The sequence below is a fragment of the Acomys russatus genome, chromosome 3 (assembly GCF_903995435.1).
Source record: "Acomys russatus chromosome 3, mAcoRus1.1, whole genome shotgun sequence".
Taxonomy (NCBI): domain Eukaryota; kingdom Metazoa; phylum Chordata; class Mammalia; order Rodentia; family Muridae; genus Acomys; species Acomys russatus.
The window spans coordinates 9,373,648-9,395,356 of record NC_067139.1 but is presented as its reverse complement, the minus strand read 5'-3'; the positions used below and the strand labels follow the sequence as shown (position 1 = coordinate 9,395,356).

Genomic DNA, 21,709 nt, shown 5'->3' with positions numbered 1-21,709 from the left:
CTGTCTGTGTGGGCTCCTGTGTGCACGGATATGGTGCACATGCGTACATTCACGTGCATACTCGTAAAATAAATAAGTAAATATTTTGAGATAAAATAAATGAAACAAAAGCAAAAGCAAACAAAAAGAAGGGGCTGAGATTAAATAATAAGACAGATCTATAATAGAAACAGGAATAATGATCTCCAACAACAAAATAGCTTCACACTTCCCGGTCCAGGGTTACAGCTTGTTCCGGTTTGCCTCTGGGTGCAGTGGAGGGCAGTGACAGTGCTGAGTGAGCATCGGCTCCCAGCCAGAGACACATCAAGGCTCTAGAGTCCTCGGCAAGTGCCCAGACTAACCTGGCCTCATGCTTTCTGAAAAAGCCCTGTACAAAGGGCTTGTCAGTCCTCCAGAAGAGCTCCCCCAGCTGGTCGAAAGATGCAAAACCACAGCAAGATAAAAATGCCTTCCCCAAGGAGCTGGAGCCAAAGCCAGAGTAGTCCATGCAGATGAAGGGAACATGTTTCTTCTGACCCAGACCTGGCCACCATGCCATCGGTTCTGAGCCCCTGGTTATACCAGAGAATCTGCAGGCTAGTTTTGTGTTCTTTTGAATTCCTTGCTGGAAAGGAATTTTGTGAAGTACCTTAGGATCACAACTGCAGCATTTAGTAAGCGTTGGCTCAGGATCGAGGCTCTGTCGGCTTAAGATGTGTGCTTTAAGTAGCTGGTGTCACCTAGTGCAACAGAGGACAAGTGAAGGTTGTCACCTGCAGTGGGAAACTTGAACTGTGTCACTGGAGAGCTCTGGCCCCTGGTTACACTGGGGAAACTAAAGCACACCGGAGGGATTTATTTCATTGTTTTCATGCCTATGCAAGATTGTGGGGAGTTAGGACATTTTAGGCATTGTGACCCCCAAACAAGAAATTTTAGCAGTACTTGAATTTTGTGTTCTTTTGGTTTTGTCTTCCTAATGCTTTCCTTGGGACAACTGTGTTAGATTTTTAGAAGTCACTAAAGCTGGTGGGGGGGGGATCATTATATTGGGGAAATGAGAACATAGCCTGAGACCATCTATCTACGCCTCAAATTCAAATAGTGCATTTGTCAACTCTGTGAGCAGCGACTACAATTCAGGTGCTATTTCAGACTCAGGCGTTAAAGTTAATTAGCAGCGCTCAAATTATAGAATAAAAAATGAACTAATCAAGAAAACAAAGTCACGTGTAAAAGGTGGTGGTGGCGGCAGTAAGATTCTTCTTGGCCACATTTTGTTGCCTGTGTAAATTTACTTTAAGTGCCCTTTGGGTTTTGGCTCCTGGAGGAGTAGATAGAGTTACAGAAAAGTCTGCAAATGGTTCTCAGAAACCGTCAAGAAAGTCCTGGGCATGTGGGTGACGGTGGCGTTTTGAAGCATTGAGTTGCATGCGTTTTTCTGGAGCCTAACACTCACTCTTTTGTTCCTTCCCAGCACATGTACAATTTTTTGGCCCAGCCGAACACCATCGTTCATCTGGATTTATCTAACACAGAATGTTCTCTGGACATGGTAATGCCTCTTTCTACCACTTGGGCTTGCAGAGTGCTTCTTTTGATGGGACAAAGCCCGTCTCTTTAGTAACAAAATCTCATGGACCTAGAATTGCATAAAAGTGCTACCATCCTGTTTCTTCCTCAGGTGTGTGGTGCTCTTCTCCGGGGGTGCCTTCAGTGTCTCGCTGTGCTCAACCTCTCCAGATCTGTCTTCTCTCACAGGTATGGCTGTCTCCCGGCTGCCAATGTTGTCTTAGAGTCTCTTCTTCTGGCAGGGGTTGTGTGGGAGAATGATCGCAGCGTGATTGGTGGAAGGAGACTCTGTTATTGTTATTGTTATTGTTGCTTGAGACAGCGTCTCGCACACTGTAGCCCCATCTTCCTGCCTCTGCTTCCCGAGAGCTGAGATTACAGGCTTATAGACCACCATAGCTGGCTTGGAAAGTAAATGTACAAGAAAGATGGTCTTAAGTCATAGCTGTAAGTTTTGGGGCCTTGAAAGGTTAAGATTTTTTTTTGTTGCATTGTTTTTGTTTGTTTTGTGGATTTTTGTTTTTGTTTTTTGAGATAGGGTTTCTTTGTATAGCCTTGACTGTCCTGGACTTGCTTTGTAGACCAGTCTGGCCTGGAACTCACAGAGATGCGCCTGACTCTTGTTGCATTGTTTTAAAACATAAGTTTTAAGGGTCTTGTCTATAACATAAGCCTGTTTATATGAACTGTGTGATAGTGTGTGTTTTCACATATGTGGACAGGTACCCTCTCTTAATATAATAAAACCCCTTTAAAAAATGTTTACAACATCTTCTCAGTGATAAGGTTAAAAGTAAATATGAAAAGCCTCTGGGAACAAAGAAGAATGGTCCCCCTGGAGCTCGTGTTTGTGATTTGTAGGAGGGGAGGGCTGATTACAGCCACTCAGTTCTACCTCCAGACTCACACCTGCTGATGTCGCGTATTAGAAACAGCAAGGATTCATAAACATCGGCCACTGCACGGAGAGAGTGATGAAGAGCAGTTGTTCTCACAGGTGCACTGTCCACGGCCATTCTGTGCATTAGTCCAGGTCAACCCTCGCCACGCAGGGTCACGAGCACATGGCATCAGTAGCATTTTGCACATTATACTCTTTGATGATCTGGGATATGGCCTAAGAGCAGCGCTCTCTCCATATTTATTAGTTAATCTTTTAAAAGCCTATATATTCAAGAAAATAACTTGACTTATTTGGAAAATTCGGTTTGGTGGTGCCTTGCAAATATGTCAGTATCGATTTCTAAATACTTTAGGTCCAGTCGAGCAATATGAGCATTCCTCATATGGTAGCGCATGCCTACAATCCCGGGTAGTAGCAGGAGAGTTGGGGGTTCACGGTGATCCTCAGTTATACAGTGAGTTCGAGAACAGCCTAGACAACATAGGACTCTGTCTCAAATAAGCAAACAAAAGAAAACAGAGAGACGGGGAGAGATGAGCCTTTATGTACCGAAAATATGCTTCCAGTCTCTCAATAGAGTATGGAAAATGTCAAGCCTGAGAGACGGCATGATGAGAGAGTGTTCATCCAGGCTGTCCTGTCTTATATGTTTAGTGGCAGGTCACAGAACCTTACTTTGACAGAGCTGTAATTGACTGAGGAACTGAATTACAGGATGACAGCTCGTCTTATAAAGGTTTCTGTATAATCAGCTCTTTTGAGTTCAGTGGCTGTGAGTTCTGCCATGACTGGCCTTTGTGTATTGCAGAGCGGTGCTAACACATCGCCTTGTCGTCTAGATGAAAAATTATGATTAAACTGATAATGCCCAGTACCTTGCTTAGATAGACTCCTGAAAACCCCATTGGTAATTCTTTTAAAATGAGTGAGTTTGTGTTGAGTGCATTTGTATAGATTGTTTCCCATGTGAGTCAGATTTTGTTCACATATAGTTTCATAGTCCTGCCCCTCAAGGAGGCTGGGTTGTCCTTGTGTCCTGTGTAGGCTGACCATGTCACCTTCAGCCTGGGAGAAAATGTCATGTGTCTGGAAAATGTAGCAGAGCGATCCTGGTAGTGTGTGTCCTCGCTCAAAGAGTCATATCACGCCCTTTCACATCCCATTGGTTGCAGGGGCTCACAGGAATAAGCCACCTGTCACTGGGCCAGTGTAAAGGGACAGTAAATATTAGGGAGTGTTAAAACAACCTCAGAGCGGAGGACCAGGAAGGGAAGTATGTCCAGACAGCAATGTAAACCACATTTGCTTACCAAAAAAAGTACACAGAATGTACAAGCCCACAGGCTCTACCATCTGGAAATAGCTCTCTGAGAAATCGAACATCATGTATCCAGCCAGAATCCTGCTTATTCCTAGCCTGACTGTTTCTTTTCTCAGGCGAAGATTTTCATGGCTTACATTTTTTCCTTGCAAATGCCTGGAGAGTGTCACGTTTTAAGATATTGCTTTTACAGCTCTCAAGTATCACTGGTTTTATTTTTTAAAGGCCTCTGCATGTGGCAGAGCTAGACCCCCTGAGGTACCTGCTGGCCTCTGAATGACTTGTAATCATCTGAGTGGCATTGTGGCCACCAGCTGAGTGTTCCATGCTGCTAAGCCATTCCCGACTCAGAGAATGGTGAGCCCGTTCCATTACAAACCATCAGAGCACGGGTTTTACTCAGCAGTCAGGCTGGATCCACTTTGACTGACGTAGCAAGAGGAAGCATTGTCCAGCCATGTCACTTCCTGCTTTGCCTTCTAATGCCTGGACTGCCATGATTAGGTTTACAGTAGGAATACAGTAGACAGGTTATTGGCCATGCAGGCTTGATGCCATTCAGCTTCTGTGTTGTTCCCAGTTCCACTTCAGGTAGCTGTCTCATGGACTGTGCCTGTTAGTCTAATCCTACTACCCACTGGTTGTGGTGGGACTCATCTCTCACCCCTGCAAGTAGAAGGCAAAAGCAGGAAGATGACCATTTTAGTCCAGCCTTGGGTACATAGTAAACCTACTTCAAAACAAAATGGTGCATTTCTGTCATCCCAGCACTTGGGAGGTGGAGACGAGAGGCTGAGGAGTTTGATGTTACCTTTGGCTTCCTAGTGAATTTAAGAGCAGCTTGGGTTGCGTGAGATTCTGCCTCAAAAACAGAGCTGTGTGTATGGTTCAGTGGCACTGGCCTCTAGCTCCTAGAGTCTCAGGTTTAGTTTCCAATAATGTAAAAAAGAACAAGTAGGCAAATAAGCAAATAAACTGGCAGTAAGCACATTGCCAGATGCAGCTTCAGTTGTACCACAGATACTGTCAGGTGGCAAAGTTTTTAACCTTGATTAATTAACACTCAATCTGTCATCATCATCTTCTTCTCCTTCTCATTATTATTATTATTATTATTATTATTATTATTATTATTATTATTATTATTATTATTTTATTTTTTCTTGAAAATCAGTGGGCTAAAATACAATGAGTTTATTAGATACCAAGAATAGGAATAAATCGTCTTGTGGTTATAATGGTCTTAACCTCTTAAGTTAGTATTTAGATATTTGCTTCTTCTTTAAAGGGCTACTGGAGAGAGGATTGGCTTTGCGTCTCTCACACATCTGCATATCCAATAAGCAGGATGCATGGAACATAACCACTCTTTTGATGCTTGTTTCTTTTTTTTTTCCAGGAAAGGAAAGGAAGTCCCTCCATCTTTCAAGCAGTTTTTCAGCAGTTCTCTGGCTCTGATGCAAATCAATCTTTCAGGCACGAAACTGTCTCCTGAGCCCTTGAAGTGAGTGACTCATTTGTTGTCTCCAGAGCCGTTCAAGTTACATTTGTGATTACGAATGTGCTGGAAGGAAGGGAGGCAGAACAGGCTCCGTGAGAAAGGCTTCTGAGGCAGGAGAGTGAGCTGCAGGTTGGACAGTGTATCATGCGCGATGGCTGTTGCTTTGCTGTATCTTCTGTTACAGTCTTTCCTGTGTCTATTGGGCTTCTGTAAAAGACATCCCATACAAGTTGTGTCCCAGGAAGTTGTGGAAATAGCACAGTGAGCCCCATTTGTGTGTAGCTAATGTGCAAAAGTGAAGGAAGTTTGGGATATTTTCCCAGAGACTGCTGTCTTTGTAAACCTCTCTCTAGCCCGTTCTGGACATTCTTTTGTGTATGTTTTAACCAGCATTGTACTATGTCTGTGGCTACTACTAGTCTGATTTACTATATATTGTGTCATAGCAAGGAGGTTACAGAGGTAAGAATAGGTGGTGTTTGGTTGGTGTGGTGGCTCAGCAGAGGAGAGTGCGCATCACACAATCCTGACCACCGGAGCTTGACCCCTAGTATCTGTGTAAGGGGGGGAGGAGAAAACCGACTCCCTGAAGTTGACGTTTGACCTCTACATACTTTGTGTATATGAATAGAGGTCAGAGGACAACTGGCAGGCTCTGTCCGTCACCTGAGTTACAGGGCTTGAACTGTAGCAGGTGCCTTTACCCACTGAGCCTCCAGAGCCTCTTGTGCACATGTGGATCCAGATGTGCTCCACCATACTGGGCTTCATGGGACTGGCTTGTGGCAGTGGAATCAATCAATTTTCCTAAGAGTTTTTTTTTGTTTGTTTGTTTTTTTTAATCTGGCCAATGAATTTAGTCTCCTGAATTTGCTGAAGAGAGATAGCATCCGCCCTGGGCCTGTAGGTGCCTGGACGGCCAAGGTTCTATAGACAGCTGCAAGACATGTATCTTCTTAGCACCAGGGTGTTTGAATCTTCACCTGTACACTCTGTTAGGGGGCTTAATAAACTCATGTAGCTCTCATTTCACCTTCTGGAACATTGTGGGGCCAGACCCCCTCACTGTCTGTTCCTTAGGGAAACCCAGCTTCACTGCTACACTAATAACAACGACCTAACAATATTCTAACGACCACTGAAGCCGTTCTCAAGCCGATGGAGGAGGGACTTTATCTACAATGAACACAATTCGATTTCAGTATGCAATTCGGTGGGCTACGGGTTTCTTTGCATAGCAATCACAGTGTTTCCAAGGCATGCATTTACAATAGAGTCACCTCCTGTCAGCCAGAAGAATGCAGAAGTGTCACGTGCCTACTGCTGTCAGAGGCAGAATGCAGTTGACATTGTCAAAAAGTGGAAGGGTGAGTGGTGCCTGACCTGTTTCAGAAAAGGTGTTTATCTTCCAGGCTTTATTCAGTGTGCTTGCTGTGCATGTGTGTGAGTGTGCCATTGGCACATTACTGTTCTTCATGTGAAATTGTGCCTGATATGTGTGTATGTTTCTTTTCCTCAGGGCACTGCTCTTAGGCTTAGCCTGCAATCATAGCCTGAAGGGGGTCTCTCTGGATCTCAGCAGCTGTGAGGTAAGACCACCCTGACAGCACACTGGAATGGATAACAGCCTCAAAATTGTTTCTGCATTCTTCCGGGGAAAGTGTGATATTGTGATTCCATAGGGAGAAATGAAGCAGAAAAACACATTATGCAAGTTTCATGTGTTCTGTGTTTTGCAATTTTATCTACAAGTCACCACAGAACACCTTTCCAATTACATTCGAGTATGCTTTCAATGACTTTCCCCTCATTCTTAGTGCCTGTTGCCTGAGTGTTTGATGACGAATCCCCATGACATAAAGCCATAAACCAGCTTCACCATCATGGAACGCAGTGCCCTACATGGCTAACAGGGGACAAATGTGTAGAGCTGAACTTGGATTTGTAGGATGCAAAACAGAATGGCTCTCTTCTTGCTAGCTCTTTTTAGCATCTTGGTTTAGGACAGGACCATTCAAATACCTCTTGAAATTACACAGTGGCCCTGAGCACCTGCACTGGAGAAGCCCGCAGAGGAGAATGAAGGCCTGAGTGTGTCAGAGGTGCCTAGACTTTCCTTCTCTCGAAACTGTCAGTGCATGTGGAGGTTAGTGGGACAATCCCCAGGTGCAGACACTTGGCCTGATGTAAGCCTTGCTTTGCCCACTGTATCCTCCCCATCTCTTTTCCCAGGCTGGAAGGGAGTCTCCACTCCTGTTTTTGCCTTTAGCCTTGCTGTGCTATGCTCCCTACCAACCCTCTTCCTCCTCAAGGGCACTCTCCTTGAGCATCTAAGCCCATCACTGTGTCATCTTAGGTGGCCTGGCCGATGCTCTGTTTATTGCTGTGACAAATATCTGACAAAAGGACCTTAGGGAAGGAAGGTTTTCTTTCAGCTCGCTGTTTAAGGCTGTGGTCCATCGTCTCAGGAAGGTCTGGTGCTGGGAACCAGGCAGCCCTCATATTGTAGCCATAGGCCGAAGCAGAGCAATGAGGCTGGTGCTGCTTGCTTTCACCTCTTAAGTGAATCCAGGACCTCAGTTCGTGGGCTGCTGCTGCCTACACCATGTGGGGCTTTCTACCACAGCCATGCCCAGAGATGTGCCTTCTAGGCGATTCTAGATCCTTTCTGAGCTGGTAGTGCACATGAGCCATCACCGATGACGTCACTGAATCTCAGCACGTGTGCATGATAGAAGTAGGATTAGTATTCCCCCTAGGATGGTGTCCCAAGCTCGGAAAGGGTCCTGTTTGGAAATGTACCCTACGGCATTCTTCATGGCTGTGTTCCTGTCTGTCTCTCTGCCTGCCACATTCCTTCCTTGACTGACATACAGCAGTCACACAACTTTACGATTGGCTCTTCTGCTTGCCAAGCCAGGTTGTAGCTTTCTGGAGGGCAGTGTTTGTGTGATGCTTACATGGTCTCCCTTACTGCTTCACAAAATGGCCAGGCACCAAGCTAAAGCTAGATGCTGAGTGAGTGAGGTTTATTACCTATATGAAGGGTCTAGAAGTTGACAAGACTCGAATTGTGCCATATGAAATATCAGTTTTGGGATTTTGTATTAGTTTTGCTGTGAAGGTCACTTTTGTGATCTATTTAGTCTTATTGTTTTGGAAAAGCAAAACTTCACATAAGCAAAAAACAAAAGCGAAACAAAAAAAAAAAACCCCTAGAATATTAATTTTGGGTAACAAAGCTATGAATTTGATCATTGACCCTCTGTTTCTAAAGACAGGCATGAAGTAGAAACCAACTCAAGCCGCCTGAATGTTTCTCTTCCTAACATTTTGCTAAGGGCATGCCAGCAATAAAACCCATTCACCCAGGCGTGAGGTGATGGGAGCTGCTAACGTCACTCTTTCAGGAAGTTGATGAGATGGCCACGACCAAACACATGTGAAACTACACTAGCTGTGACTCAGCTACTGCTGTTTTCAGCCTGATGAGACATTTTGTCCCCATGATAGGCACGTGTGATCTGTTAACCTCATGTGCAGTCGAGGAAACAGTGAATTCTAAAGTATTTGAAGCAATCCAGCTCTCTGTTAATACCAAGACTGGCAATCATTAGAACACTGATTATGATATCATTTATAATGCTAAGACAGACAGCCCTACACATGTCTTAGCCTTGTGTTCTTCCATAGTTTTATAGCTGCAGTTACAGGACCAATGACCTCACTGCCTGGTTACGTGTTACATTGCTGCTCATTAAAATTGGTGAAGCACAAAATTATTTTCTAAGCTGTTATGGTGTTTTTTTTTTTTTTTTTTTTTTTTTTTTTTTTTTTTTTTGTTCCACACTTGCTTCCTAGGACTAGATGTCCAGATGTAGCTGAATTTTTATTTCCTCCTCTTCACAGCACAGCCAACCTCCCCAAAAGCATATTTGAAGTTACAGGGTAATCTGTGCTGGACACTTGATGTTTCCTGGGTTTAATAACCAGTCCCCTGTTTTGAGTACTTTAGAGTTTATGCATTACTCTCAGAAAGAATCTTTCCTTAATGTAGAAATGTTCTTTTGCTATTAATTCTCTGTTTCTCCCTCTTAGACACAGCTTTCTGCAATCTCAACTTGCTAGTCAGAATCATGGAAGAATTCCACACTTAGCTTTCTCCCCATAACCAGATAAATACAATTTTAAAAATAATGTTGAAAGGTACATTAAGTGTTGGAGAGACAGGGTCTCTTGTAGACCACCTGTCCTCAGAATTGCTTTGTAGCCAAGGATGACCTTGAATGCTAATCCCAAGGATTGGGGCTACAAGCCTGTGCTATCTTACCTACATTTCTATTAGATGTAGGCTTGAATGTTGGTTTGCCTTTTCACTTAGAACTGTGTCGTCTATAGTGCTACACCTCCTTGAGTAAGAGGACACTCTCATGAGGAAATTAAATTGTTCAGTGATGCTGTAACACTTAACTGCTCTTTCTTTTCTTTATATATATATATATATATATATATATATATATTTTTTTTTTTTTTTTTTTTTTTTTTTTGAGATGATCTTACATCTTACATGTCTGAAGACTGGGTAGTCCAGCTCCAATTTGTAGCAATCCCCAATTTCCAAATGTGAGGATTACAAGTGTGTACCACCACACTGGCTCCATTTTTTTTTTTTTTTTTATTGTCTGTTGGTTACTGTTTGAGCCAAGGTCTCTCTCTCTTGTCTGTGCCGTAGTGGAACTCACCACTGTAGCACAATCTGGCTTGAAGCTCACCATATTCCCATAGTAACTTCCTGAGTGCTTGGGTTATACATGTACTACCAGCCACTACCATACCCGGCTCAATCCTGCTTTCTTTTAGATAATGCTAGTGTGTGGGATGCAAACGAGCGGGATTTAAAAGCCAGTTTTTTATTCACATATGCACACATGGCTCTAAATTATGCAAATTCATTTCAAAGGATTTTCATTTACAGTAATGGAAACACTTTTACTGTTTTGGGAAAGCTTTAGCTTTAAGGAAATGTTGGGCACCTAACGACCTGTAAATGTAATTGAATATTCTTGGTAACTAAAGATGATTTATTTAAATTTTTGGACTGTGTTAGTAAGCACCTTATAGTTGGAAGCATCTCTTGGAGTTGACTCTTTAGGCTGTGTGTTGATAGAGACTTCAGCTCTGTCTTTAATCTTGTCCTGCCTGCTGCTGATAATGTCTTTTTTTTTTTTTTCTCCTTGCACTTCCCTTAGCTTGGCCACTGTGTAAGTACTTCATACATCAATACTTTAGGATATGCTCAACTATTTCATCATTTTTGAGTGTTGAAAAGCATACTAGTTTTGTGTGTCTATGCTTCATCACTACAAACATTTACAAAATGAACAAAATTGATCACTACATGTCATTTACGTTTCCCATATCTTTAAAGGGAGCATTTAACTGCGCTTTATAATGATAGAGTGCAAGCGTTTTCTTGGACGATTTTATTTGCCCACGGGAATCCCTATCAGCACAGACACATCAGAAAGGCCAGTGAGCGTGGGCTTTATCTTCTTATGTCTCTCCCTTTTCATGCTCCGAGGATCACGTTGAGCTACTTATGGTGAAGAACCTAGCTTTTCTTCTGTTTCTGTTTACTTTTAAACTTGATAGTCTCAAGGTGACACATTTATAACACATATTTAGAATTAATTGCTGGAAAGATCTACAAAAACAAAATACACATGCCCTCTCCCCCATTTTTATTATTATGTGCAATAGGCCTACAATTGCTCCTAAGTTCTCGGAGGAATTTATTTGATTTTTGACCTTACCCTATACCAGGTATAAGCCTGCAGGTGGCTCTTGAAATAGTATATTGCTGAGAGCCTTGGGAGATGCCAGTGAGGGCTGGAGAGATGGCTCAGTGCTTAAGCAACCCCTAGCTCTAGGTCTCCTGCTCTCTAAGAGTACCCAAACACATGTAAATATGCACGCTCACACGATAGATGGATAGACAGACAGACAGACAGATAGACAGAAGATAGATAGACAGATAGATGATTGATAGATAAAATTAAAATAAGAACTAAAATAAATTTAAAACTTTATGTTGGGGTAAAAACAAACAAACAAGATTTGTATGGAGTTGCCATGGTGACACAGGCTTGACAGAACACATGTACCTCATACACAGCTCTCACACGGTCTGTGTATAAAGGATTTGAGAATGCCGGGTTGCAATGACCACAGGAGTCCTGGGAAGCAACTCATCTCCACAGTCATGGCCACTGGAGAGTGAGTGTAGTCAGACAAGCTCTCCGCTGTAGGCTTGGTCTCTGTTCCCCTGGAGCACGCAGATCAATCTCTTTGAGAGGTCTCCCTCTCAAAGGCACCTGACAGGAATTTGCTGTCACCTTAAAATAATATTTCCCAAAGTACTCCTGTACAAAGAGTGACCCCAAAGATCTGTGCTTAACATACAAGAGTGTACAGCAGTTTGTCGGTTTACCCACAAGGCATCACAAAACTATTGCATATGGAGTACGAAGTGACGATTCTTTAAATTCTGTATCAGTTTGAACACATAGAAAATGGTATATCATACATTTAGTGTAGGAATTGATATAAATGCTGCTAGAGTGTTTCATGTTCCTGGGTATGCAGTAGATTCCCAATGAATGATAACTGGTCTTCTCCACTTAGATAATGTTTCCTGAGCAGGAAGGACCACATGCGGGCACTTTGCATCCTGCAGGAAGGCCTATGGTAGTCTAGTGCTATTGTAGACTTAAGGTGTAAGCTTCCCTTGCTTTGACTTCATAGGGAAAGACTGGGGTGGGGGAGCTTGTCTCCCATGGCTGCCCTGCTGCTCCCTCAATAGACAAGGCAAACCTTGGAAGCAGAGGCGATGGCTTGAAACACTAGTGCTCTCATGTCTGAAAGGATTTGCTCAGATTCCAGAATTAGAAAAAAAGTTTGTGTGTATTGACACACATTGCCTTTTTGTTGTTGTTTGTGTTGTTTTGTTTTGTTTGTTTGTTTGTTTCTTGTTGCTGGAGACGAGGTCCAGGGTCTTGAGAATGCCAGATAAGTGCCCTACCACTGAGCTACACTACATCCCCGGCTCTCTACTTAGCAGTTAAACTTGACCTGCCTTTCTCCACTTTCCCCCCCTCTTCTTTTGTAAAGAATCTGGGGATTTAATAATGGATTGTGTGGTGTAGGAAATAGCATCATTCCTTTACCGGTGGTGATAGCATTCTCCATTTACAGCTGTTTGAAGTTAATGAACCTTCACTTTTTTTTTTTTCACGGCTGATTTTAAGACACCTTGTTAGTAATTTTTCAGGCTCTCCTGCAGCAGGAAGAGGGCCTTACTTGTGTCTGGTCTGTTTCTCTAGCTGAGGTCAGGAGGAGCTCAAGTGTTGGAAGGCTGCATCGCTGAGATCCACAACATCACCAGCTTAGATATCTCTGACAACGGTAAGACCCAAAGGAAACGGAAGAAATGGTCCGATAGCCACAGGCTGATATACAAATTCTAAAACAATGCATATCTCCCTTCCTGTGGTAAATATCTGAGCCCAGCATTATCATATTCTTGGTAGTCATAAAATTGTTTCAATTTTTTTTTTTTTTTTACTTAATTAGCTTCATGTCAGCCTGTTAACTTTGCATGGGAAACTTACGTAACAAGTTACCTAACAGTGAGCATTATGGTAGGAGAGGGGAATCTGTCTGCCCATGTGATTTCTGGCTGCTGCTGACTTTGCACTGACAGACAGTAGAGGATGCTTGGGTAAGTCTTTAGAAAATAAGTTTGCTTCTGTGACCTAATAGGACATAGAAAAGAGGGCAGAGATCTCCTATTGAGAATAGAGGGTCTTGGGGCAGCGAGCTCAGCACAGGCAGATGGCCCGCTGTATGAAGTTGCCTCTCCACTTGTGTTTTGACCCTGTCTTTACTCTTCCTTTCAGGTTTAGAATCGGACCTATCTACCCTAATCGTGTGGCTCAGTAAAAACAGATCAATACAGCACCTGGCGCTGGGCAAAAATTTTAATAATATGAAATCCAAGTAAGATTTTGAATTTTTTAAATGACAATGATGAAAATAGCCCACCTCCTGGCAGCTTTTGATTTGATTCCACTGTCCCCAATCTTTAAAATCTCTTTAGAAACCTGACGCCCGTGTTGGACAACTTAGTGCAGATGCTCCAAGATGAGGATTCTGTGAGTATCGCCTGACACACTCTCCTTCCCGCTTGTGATTGTTGCCACTGGACTGATGCTGAGGTGCTGCCAGATAAGTTACATGCAGATTTGATCAGTATCTTAAAGGTAGAACGTGCCTTAATAGAGTTTTGAATATTTAAAATTCTATTCTTCAATTCATCAGGAAGGCTAAAACTAAGAACTTTTTAAAAGTGTTGTTGTTGTTGTTGGTGGTGGTGTGTGTGTGTGTGTGTGTGTGTGTGTGTGTGTGTGTGTGTGTGTGTGTGTGTGTGTGTATGTCTGGATGTCAAAGGCTAACTACAGGTATCAGCTCCCTTCCTTCTGGGGTGGTTTGGGGCTGAGTCTTTGCAGCAGGACTTTACCACTGGCTCAAACTAAGAGATTTTCCAGGGTGTAAATGAACTCTTATGCCTATCTGCATCCGAAGGCTAACAGATGACTCTGCAGACTACCCAGCTGGTTGTCCTACTGTGCATTATGCTAAGAAAGGTCCTGTTTTCAACTTGGACTTTGTCTAGTAGTATACAGGATTTCTGGTAGTAAGAATGTTTGCTCTCATCTTAAGTGGCTGCTTGTACTCTTGTCTCCTTTTCTTATATTTTCATGCCTCTTGGTTGCTTCTGAGCAAGACTTAGATCAGAGTGAAGGGGTTTAATTTTGAATAGCATCCTACCGTGCATGAGAAAACGAAGCTACTTACCTGACAAAGCAGACGCATTGCCATGAGTACATTCAGTTGAGAGTGCTGTCTTCCGTTCCATTTTCCTGATGACCCTTAAGACTGTCCTTTCCTAATATACAGTAAGAACAATTATGAAAAGTTATAAAAAACCAATACATAAGACTTACATACTTAATGTCTAATCGAAAGGTATTTGGCAACCTTGAAGAAAATTTTAGCTGTTTTATCTTGGTGAGTCTAAAGTTTTGCACCTAAATCAATATCTATGAAAGCTTATATTTACCAACCTAAAAACATTTATCTAGACCTAAAAGCATCTTCTTAACTCCTAAACAACTAAGCTTAATTTCAAAATTACCGATCTGGTCTCCAACCCCATCAGAGACTTGAGAAGTAATAAATTTAATTACCCAAGTAAACAGGACATGCAGGTTAGCAGCTTCCAAAAATGACCAATAAAAGGTCATCACACCTGGGCAGGGCAAATGGGATAGGCATGGCTAAGGTTTCTGGGCTTTGGGAGACAGGGAGAATCTTGGGAGGAGACCAAAGGAGGGGAGAAAAGGAAGAAGGCTGCGCCTTGGGTTAGGTAGAGGAGAAGCACATGGTCGGCTTGGATGGAGATTTGGCCCAGATGATGATAATTAGCAAGTATTTGGGATTATGGATGGGAGGTAGCTTAATAGAAATTATTAGAAGCAGATGGCATAAGAAGTAGTTTAGGGGATTAATATCTGTCCTGCCCTAGGTTAACTAAAGCTATTTAAACAAAAAACAAACAAACAAAACAAAAACAAAAACCTGTCCTTTCCTTTGCAAAGTTATCCTTAGCCAGGAAACACAGTTTTTAAAATTCAGATTCTTGTTGCCATTGTGAAGAGTCACACTGTGGGCTGTAGGGTAACTTCTTACATCAGTCAGGCGAAGCATGCCACATCCTGAAAAATAGCACTCCTGCTTTTGAACATCTTCCAGGAAATGATAGGCAATTCTGTGACATTGGTAAGATAACTTCCCTAAGGCAGCCACGGGGCTGTGGGGTTTGAGTATTTCTATCTTGCTAGCCCTTTATTCACATAAAAGGTGGAAATCCCATCCTTGTGCTATTCTGATGTGAGGCTGTAATTTCTAACTTGGGCTAAACAATTTAATTGTTTAATGGATTCTGCTGCTTTGCTGTGTCCTCACCTGCTAATAAAAGCAGCATTTTGTTTCTCTTATATTAGATTACTAAGTCAAGAATAGAATTGGAGTGTAATTCTAATTTTATATGTTTAATTTGACTTTACACCACTCTCCCTCACTAGCATTTCAGAGTTCCTGATACAGGCCCAATTTTAAAAGATTTGGGAACCTAATGTTACAAAATCATACTTAGAATTCATCCCCAAATATGTGTGTTAGTAAATAATTTAAGAAGTTTTAGAGTTGATAAAGAGTATACTAGTTAAAATTCTGATTATTGCTTAAGGGCCTTCAAACTGTTTTTGTAGTTTTAGAGTTTCTTCCTTAAAGATAATTTTGATGTTTAAAACACACCTGAAAACACATTTGCAGATGACAAATTTGCTATGTAAATGTGAATTCTACCGAGTTACAAGCCTGATTAGTGTGTCGCTAATAACTCTACTGTGAATAGCTTTTTTATTTTTGTCACCGAAAATGATGTGGGTTTTTCAAAAGGCAATTACCATCAATTTTTTTCTTTTACTTATGCACACCAATTTAAAATGCTGAGGAGTTGAGCCTTGTGCCTTTAAACATTCCACAGCAAACTGGTCCCTTTGGGCCTATTTTTGGTTTTACTTAAGTAAGAGTTGGACATTCAGAAAGTAAGCTCCGCCTCTGACACTGTGCCTCTGCAGAACATGCTCCTTGGCAGCCCATGGACTATCATAGTCACCCAGAACTGCAGGGTGTCATCTGCAGCTGTAGATGAAGGTGACTACATCCAGATTTATTCATGATGTGTGACCCTGAGCAGCCAAGAGCGCAGAGAATCTTTTCTGAAGGATTGCGCAGAAACCCATGTTGTAATCCACAGACTAGGATGATTTTTCCCCCAGAAGAGCCAGTAACCTGGAGACAGAGTCTAGATCAAGCATTAAGTGTTCAGTTAGGATGGCTGTGTGGAAAAACTGACCTCATAAATATGTATGCAGTTCGTGCCCTCCTGTTCCCATTATTCTTAAGTGTTAATTGAGATGTATTAGAATTCGAATGTGGTGATGAAATAGTAGTTTGGCAGCTTAGAGATCTGGCAGTTTCCCGGGATGAGAAAGAAGCCATGACCATGATAGATCATTTTTGGTAGTAGTAGAATAGGGAGTTTCAAAATGGTGAGGCATGGCTATAGCATTTCATGAAGCAGTGTTGCATGTTGGTTTGGGCTTTTTGTTTGTTTGTTTGTTTGCAACATTAGATTGCCTGAGTCTGAACAGTTTCCATTTATCCAAATGTAAGATATTAAGACCACTGTAGCCAGCCACTTAGCTCTTCAGCAGAGATGTCATCACCTTAGCCACCACCAGTCTCTTTCACTTGTATAGGACTGATTGTAGCTGGTGTGCTGTTGCCTTCTGATTGTCCTGGGCTAAGTCTGAGCAGCAGCATGTCATGGTGGTTTAACCAAGTCACATGACAGTGCAGTGTTGCTATTTGAATATTTTGTTCCTTATCTACCTCCCCTTCCTTCTTTTTGAAACAAAGACTCATATAGTATAGGCTGGCCTCAGTTTATCCTCCTGCTCCTACCTCCAATGTGCTGAGATCTCATGTATGAGCCATCATGCTTGACTGATGTCTAAATTTTAACTCCATTTCCCGCATCCTGTCCCTTGGCCTTCATGAATAGAGACTTCTTTATTTTCATACACATTGGTGCATGATCAGTGGCTACCTGGAGGAGAGGCACAGGTAGATCTTACATTGTGTTTGCTTGTTGTCATGGAGATCACTCAGGTCCATGCTGTGCCCTAAGTTCATAGGCCACTAAGAGACACCTTGGATTCTTCTAGCCATTTGCCTGCCTGTGATGCCAGAGCTGTTTGAGGGAGTAAGGCCAGAGTGGACCAGTCCATATAAGATGTCCTCATTCTGCAGGTCTGAATTGGGGCTTTCAGTGCCTTGTTGCTTAATGTCTTGGAATTCATTCTGTTTCATTAAGCTATGCTTTCACCGAGTCTTGCAAACCCACATGCCCACAGGATTAGGGAGACAGCAGAGTAGGTCGAGTGAGCCACACAGAGGAAGCCCTATGAAGTGTTTGGTCATGTATCCTGAAGACCAAACCAAACTTGTGTCCAGCCTGAGGGGCTTTCAGTCTCTAGTTTAAAGGAACAAAAAGTGTGCTGGTGTGGAGTCACATACAGTGTGTAGTAAAATAAACAGGCTATATAGATTTTATTTGCTTGTTTCTTGAAATTCAGGCATATCTTCTGGTGGAAACTTAAGATAGGGATAAAGGATGGTGACCAAATATGTTCTCAAATAAGCTCCTTGGGGTGGTGTGATGCAGATGTGGAGAGCACACGGTCTGACACTGGATCATTCAAGCTGACCCTGACTCCACTCCTTTCTAATATGGTGGTTTGCTTTTGTTTTGCTGTTTTATTTATTTGGTAAGATAGAATACCACGTACCCCACACAGGTTTTGAACGTCTAACATAGCTGAGGCTGGCCTTGAACGTCTCCTCCTTCTGCCCCTGTTCCCCAAGTGCTGGGGCTACAAACACCACAACCACGGCCACCTCATGCCCGTCTTCTGATTGTGTGACTTTGGTTGATTTGCTTAACCCTTCTGTTCCATGTTAGGTAAATGAATGAGGGTGACAATAGTATCCATATAGTGTGGGGCTGAGACAGTTAAAGGGATGAGCACGTGGGCTGGAGAGATGGCTCAGCCGTTAAAGGCTCGGCTCCCAGCAGAAATAGAAATGAATCGGTGCATGAAAAGTGTAAGCAGTGAAATGCTTAATAGATATTCATTGGCTGAACATTATTCATCTTAGGTGGTTTGTATCTTGTGTTTGGCCTCTGTGTTTTAGGATTATTATTTCACTTATAGGAAAATAAAATAGGTAGGAAAGAATAATTACCTCAGTTGGGACACTTTAATGATCTGCGGCTTGCCAGAGAAGCAGTGGATACTCAGCAGTAAAGCCCCAGTTCACCCAGGAAGTTTGTTTAATGTCAGAAGCTTCGGGTAGCTTTAGACAATTCCCAAAGCAGACAATCCAGTGGCTCCAATCCGAGGTTCTCCGTGGAGAGGTGGGAGAGTGGTCATTGCTTTGATGAGGCCGTTGAGTGCTGTGTGCTGTCTGCTCCACAGCCTCTTCAGTCCTTGTCCCTGGCTGACTCAAAACTCAAGGCTGAGGTCACCATCATCATCAATGCCCTGGGCAGCAACACCTCCCTGACCAAAGTGGACATCAGTGGGAATGGCATGGGCGATATGGGAGCGAAGATGCTGGCCAAGGCTCTGCAGATCAATACCAAACTCAGGTAGGCAGGGCTGACCTGACCCTGACAGGAGGGTGTTCCTTCTGGGGTGCCTGGGCTCCCAGGATACCCATTGGGAAGAAACTTTTATCATAGTACTTGGTTGGGACACTCCTGAAAGCGTACATGTTATTTTCTCAGTTATTTGGTTTCACATGTCCTCTGTGATGTAAAACCCTGACAGAGTGTTGTGGTCTCTTTTTCAGTGTGGTCTTGACAGCTAACTGGGGAGATAATGGCAGTGAGAAACAGGGAAACTTTTGCAGGCCATGCTGAGGCAGCAGACCCACACAATCTGTCTTTTAGGGACAGGCCCTGTTTTAGCTCTGCAAGTACCTCGGAACATGCTTGCACAAAAGAAACAGAACATGATAACCCTGGGCAATATAGTTAGTGGTGCATTAATGGCCACATGTCCTTATTTGGTGCATTTGGTACATGACTGTATGCGGTTGTAGGTCTGAGGCCTTTTCTCCACTCCACACCTCTGCATAAAGATTTAAAACACAAGGGCACAAGAAGTTTCTATGTGAATATGAGGATGCAGTCTGGAGAGCAGATGGGCCAGGTCTGCTCTTAAGAATTGCAATAAATCAGCATATCCCCTGCGCTTTTAGGTGTAGATTTTTCAAAAATATTTGTTTGAGAGCTGTGTGAAGCTATGATGTAGTGGCTGGAGCATACTTAGGGGTAATAGTGAATGCTTAGCATGCATGGCACCATGAGTCCAAGCCCAGCATAAAGATAGATGATAGATAGATAGATAGATAGATAGATAGATAGATAGATAGTACTAGAAAGAAAGTATTGGGTAAGATGGCCACTTTTATTTTCATGAACCAAATGAACGTCATTCTTTGCATACATAATGCTGTTAAAATACTTACAGGCACGTCCAACCCATGTCCTATTGATGGCCTACCAGTGCAATTATGCAGTGATATCTGTCAATGCAGTCCAATGCCCACTCTTAAACTTACTTAAATCACTATGATACTTCTAAAGTTAAGTAACTGCACTGTGTGATCATGAGCACTGTGTCAGGATGTCAGAAGGCTGGATATGCCTAGACTACATTGATTCAAAGAGATCTATCTCCAACGGGAGAGTGGTTTCTAACCACACCTCAGAGTCTGACCACTGACATGGTTTCATTTCCAAACAGGACAGTCATCTGGGACAAAAACAACATCACTGCACAAGGCTTTCAAGACATAGCCGTTGCTATGGAAAAGTAAGTCTTAATTAGGATTCTTCTCTGAAACAAAACTAAAGAATCAACAGTGTTAGTGCCACCTGTAGGAGGGTAGAAGGAACTGTGGGTAGGGATCAGACCTTTGCAAACCAGCTACAGAGCTGGGGAGGACAGTGTCCTAATGGGAGTTTCCTTGTGTGAAAAACAAGGGCTGAGGGGCTCATCTGCCAAAGCAGATGGTCATCAGGGCCACTGCTCTCCTGCTTTTGTGGTCCACAATCTTTCTGCACTGGGCCTATCTTCTATTTATCTGGACAGCATGGAGCGAGTGAAGGTGGACATGGGGGTGTTATCTATTGGCTAGAAAATAAAAGTGAAAATTGATTAATGGTGAGCCCCAGACTTATTTGTTTTATTGCTATGAAAGGGTTTTGGTTTTTTATTGTAGCTGAGAGCTACAATTGTTATTTGCTGCCAAATGTGCTTTTCTGGTCATTGAAATGAAAAAAAAAAATTATAGACACAGACGAAAATCTGTGATGAAGAAATTAATATGGCATTAAACAAAGGAAGGCTGCTATTCCCTACAACTTTAATTAGCACCTTAGTTTGTTTTACAAAGTTGTTTGTTTATAAAAGGAACCTTGTCTTTTCTGTTTTGGCTAATGTTAGACTAAGAAATCAATTAGAGTGTCTCCAAAGAAAAAAGGTATTTATAGTACTCACCCAGCAGAGCAAAACGTCACATGGAGACTCCATGAGCACATTCATAGCAGTTGAAGTGAGGCAAACGGGGAGACTTCAGGAGTGTACTTAACATGAAGGCTGTTGGTCCTTGGGTTGCTGAGGCCGAACTTGACATCAGCTCATTGATGGAGGTGCTGCTGTCAGGCAAGGCTCTGTTCAGAGCCTCTTGTTTTAATTGATGCAGCCTTAAAATATATATATATATATAAAGATGACATTTGCTTACTGAAACTTCTAGAACCCGAAGGAATTGTCTCACCATCCCCACCTGCCCTCATGGATCCCTGGCTCGAGTGTGGGTGGAGGTGACAACAGCATGACGTCTGGCTACCATCAGATGTCAGAACTGCTCTAAGCAGATTCTGAGCCTCGGAAAAGGAGATGGTCTAAAACACAGTGGGAGATAGGGGCTACCACAAAGAAGCCCTTTCCCCACATAAGGGAGGAAGTTCTTACTGCCCTGGATCACTGCCCCATCCCCAATCTCTTACCCTAAAGGCCCCTAGGAGGAACTTTAGCTTCAGGCTTTCCTCCTCCTCCTCCTCTTCCTCCTCCTCCTCCTCCTCCTCCTCCTCCTCCTCCTCCTCCTCCTCCCCCCCTCCTTCCCTCCCTCCCCTCCTCCTTCCCTCCCTCCCCTCCTCCTTCCCTCCCTCCCCTCTTCCTCCCCTCCTCCTCCCCCCTCCTCCCCTCCTCCTCCTCCTTCTTCTTCTTTGAGACAGGTTTTCACTATGTACCCCTGGCTAGCCTTGAACTCACAGAGATCCACTTGCCTCTGTTTCCCAAGTGCTAAGATTGAAGGTTTATACGACCATGAGCAACTCCAAATACTTTCTGGTCCTAAGCCACATGCTTCTACTTGAGCCAAGGAATCAGAGTGAAAAATCAGGACTCAGTTCCTAGGTTCTGTCCTCCCACTTTGAGACTTTGTGTTAATATGTAGACCATGCTGACCTCAGACTTGCAACCGTCTTCTTGCCTCTGCCTTAGACTTCTGGGATCCTAGGCAAGTACCATGCCTAGCTCCCTTTACTCTTTATAATGACCCCAGGCCACAGGAGGCTGTGGGTAAAGCAGCGTCCCACATCACA

General features: G+C 43.0%; 1 protein-coding gene across 1 annotated transcript in view; it reads left to right on the top strand.

The window, feature by feature from the left end:
- Positions 1-21,709, top strand: part of Carmil1 (capping protein regulator and myosin 1 linker 1) — a 259,669-nt gene that overhangs the window by 170,022 nt on the left and 67,938 nt on the right. The window contains exons 14-22 of the mRNA XM_051169309.1: positions 1,460-1,537; positions 1,667-1,743; positions 5,179-5,283; positions 6,800-6,869; positions 12,663-12,744; positions 13,239-13,338; positions 13,439-13,493; positions 18,510-18,682; positions 19,845-19,913. Coding sequence (XP_051025266.1) covers positions 1,460-1,537; positions 1,667-1,743; positions 5,179-5,283; positions 6,800-6,869; positions 12,663-12,744; positions 13,239-13,338; positions 13,439-13,493; positions 18,510-18,682; positions 19,845-19,913 — 809 coding nt within the window. The remainder of the gene's footprint in view (positions 1-1,459; positions 1,538-1,666; positions 1,744-5,178; positions 5,284-6,799; positions 6,870-12,662; positions 12,745-13,238; positions 13,339-13,438; positions 13,494-18,509; positions 18,683-19,844; positions 19,914-21,709) is intronic.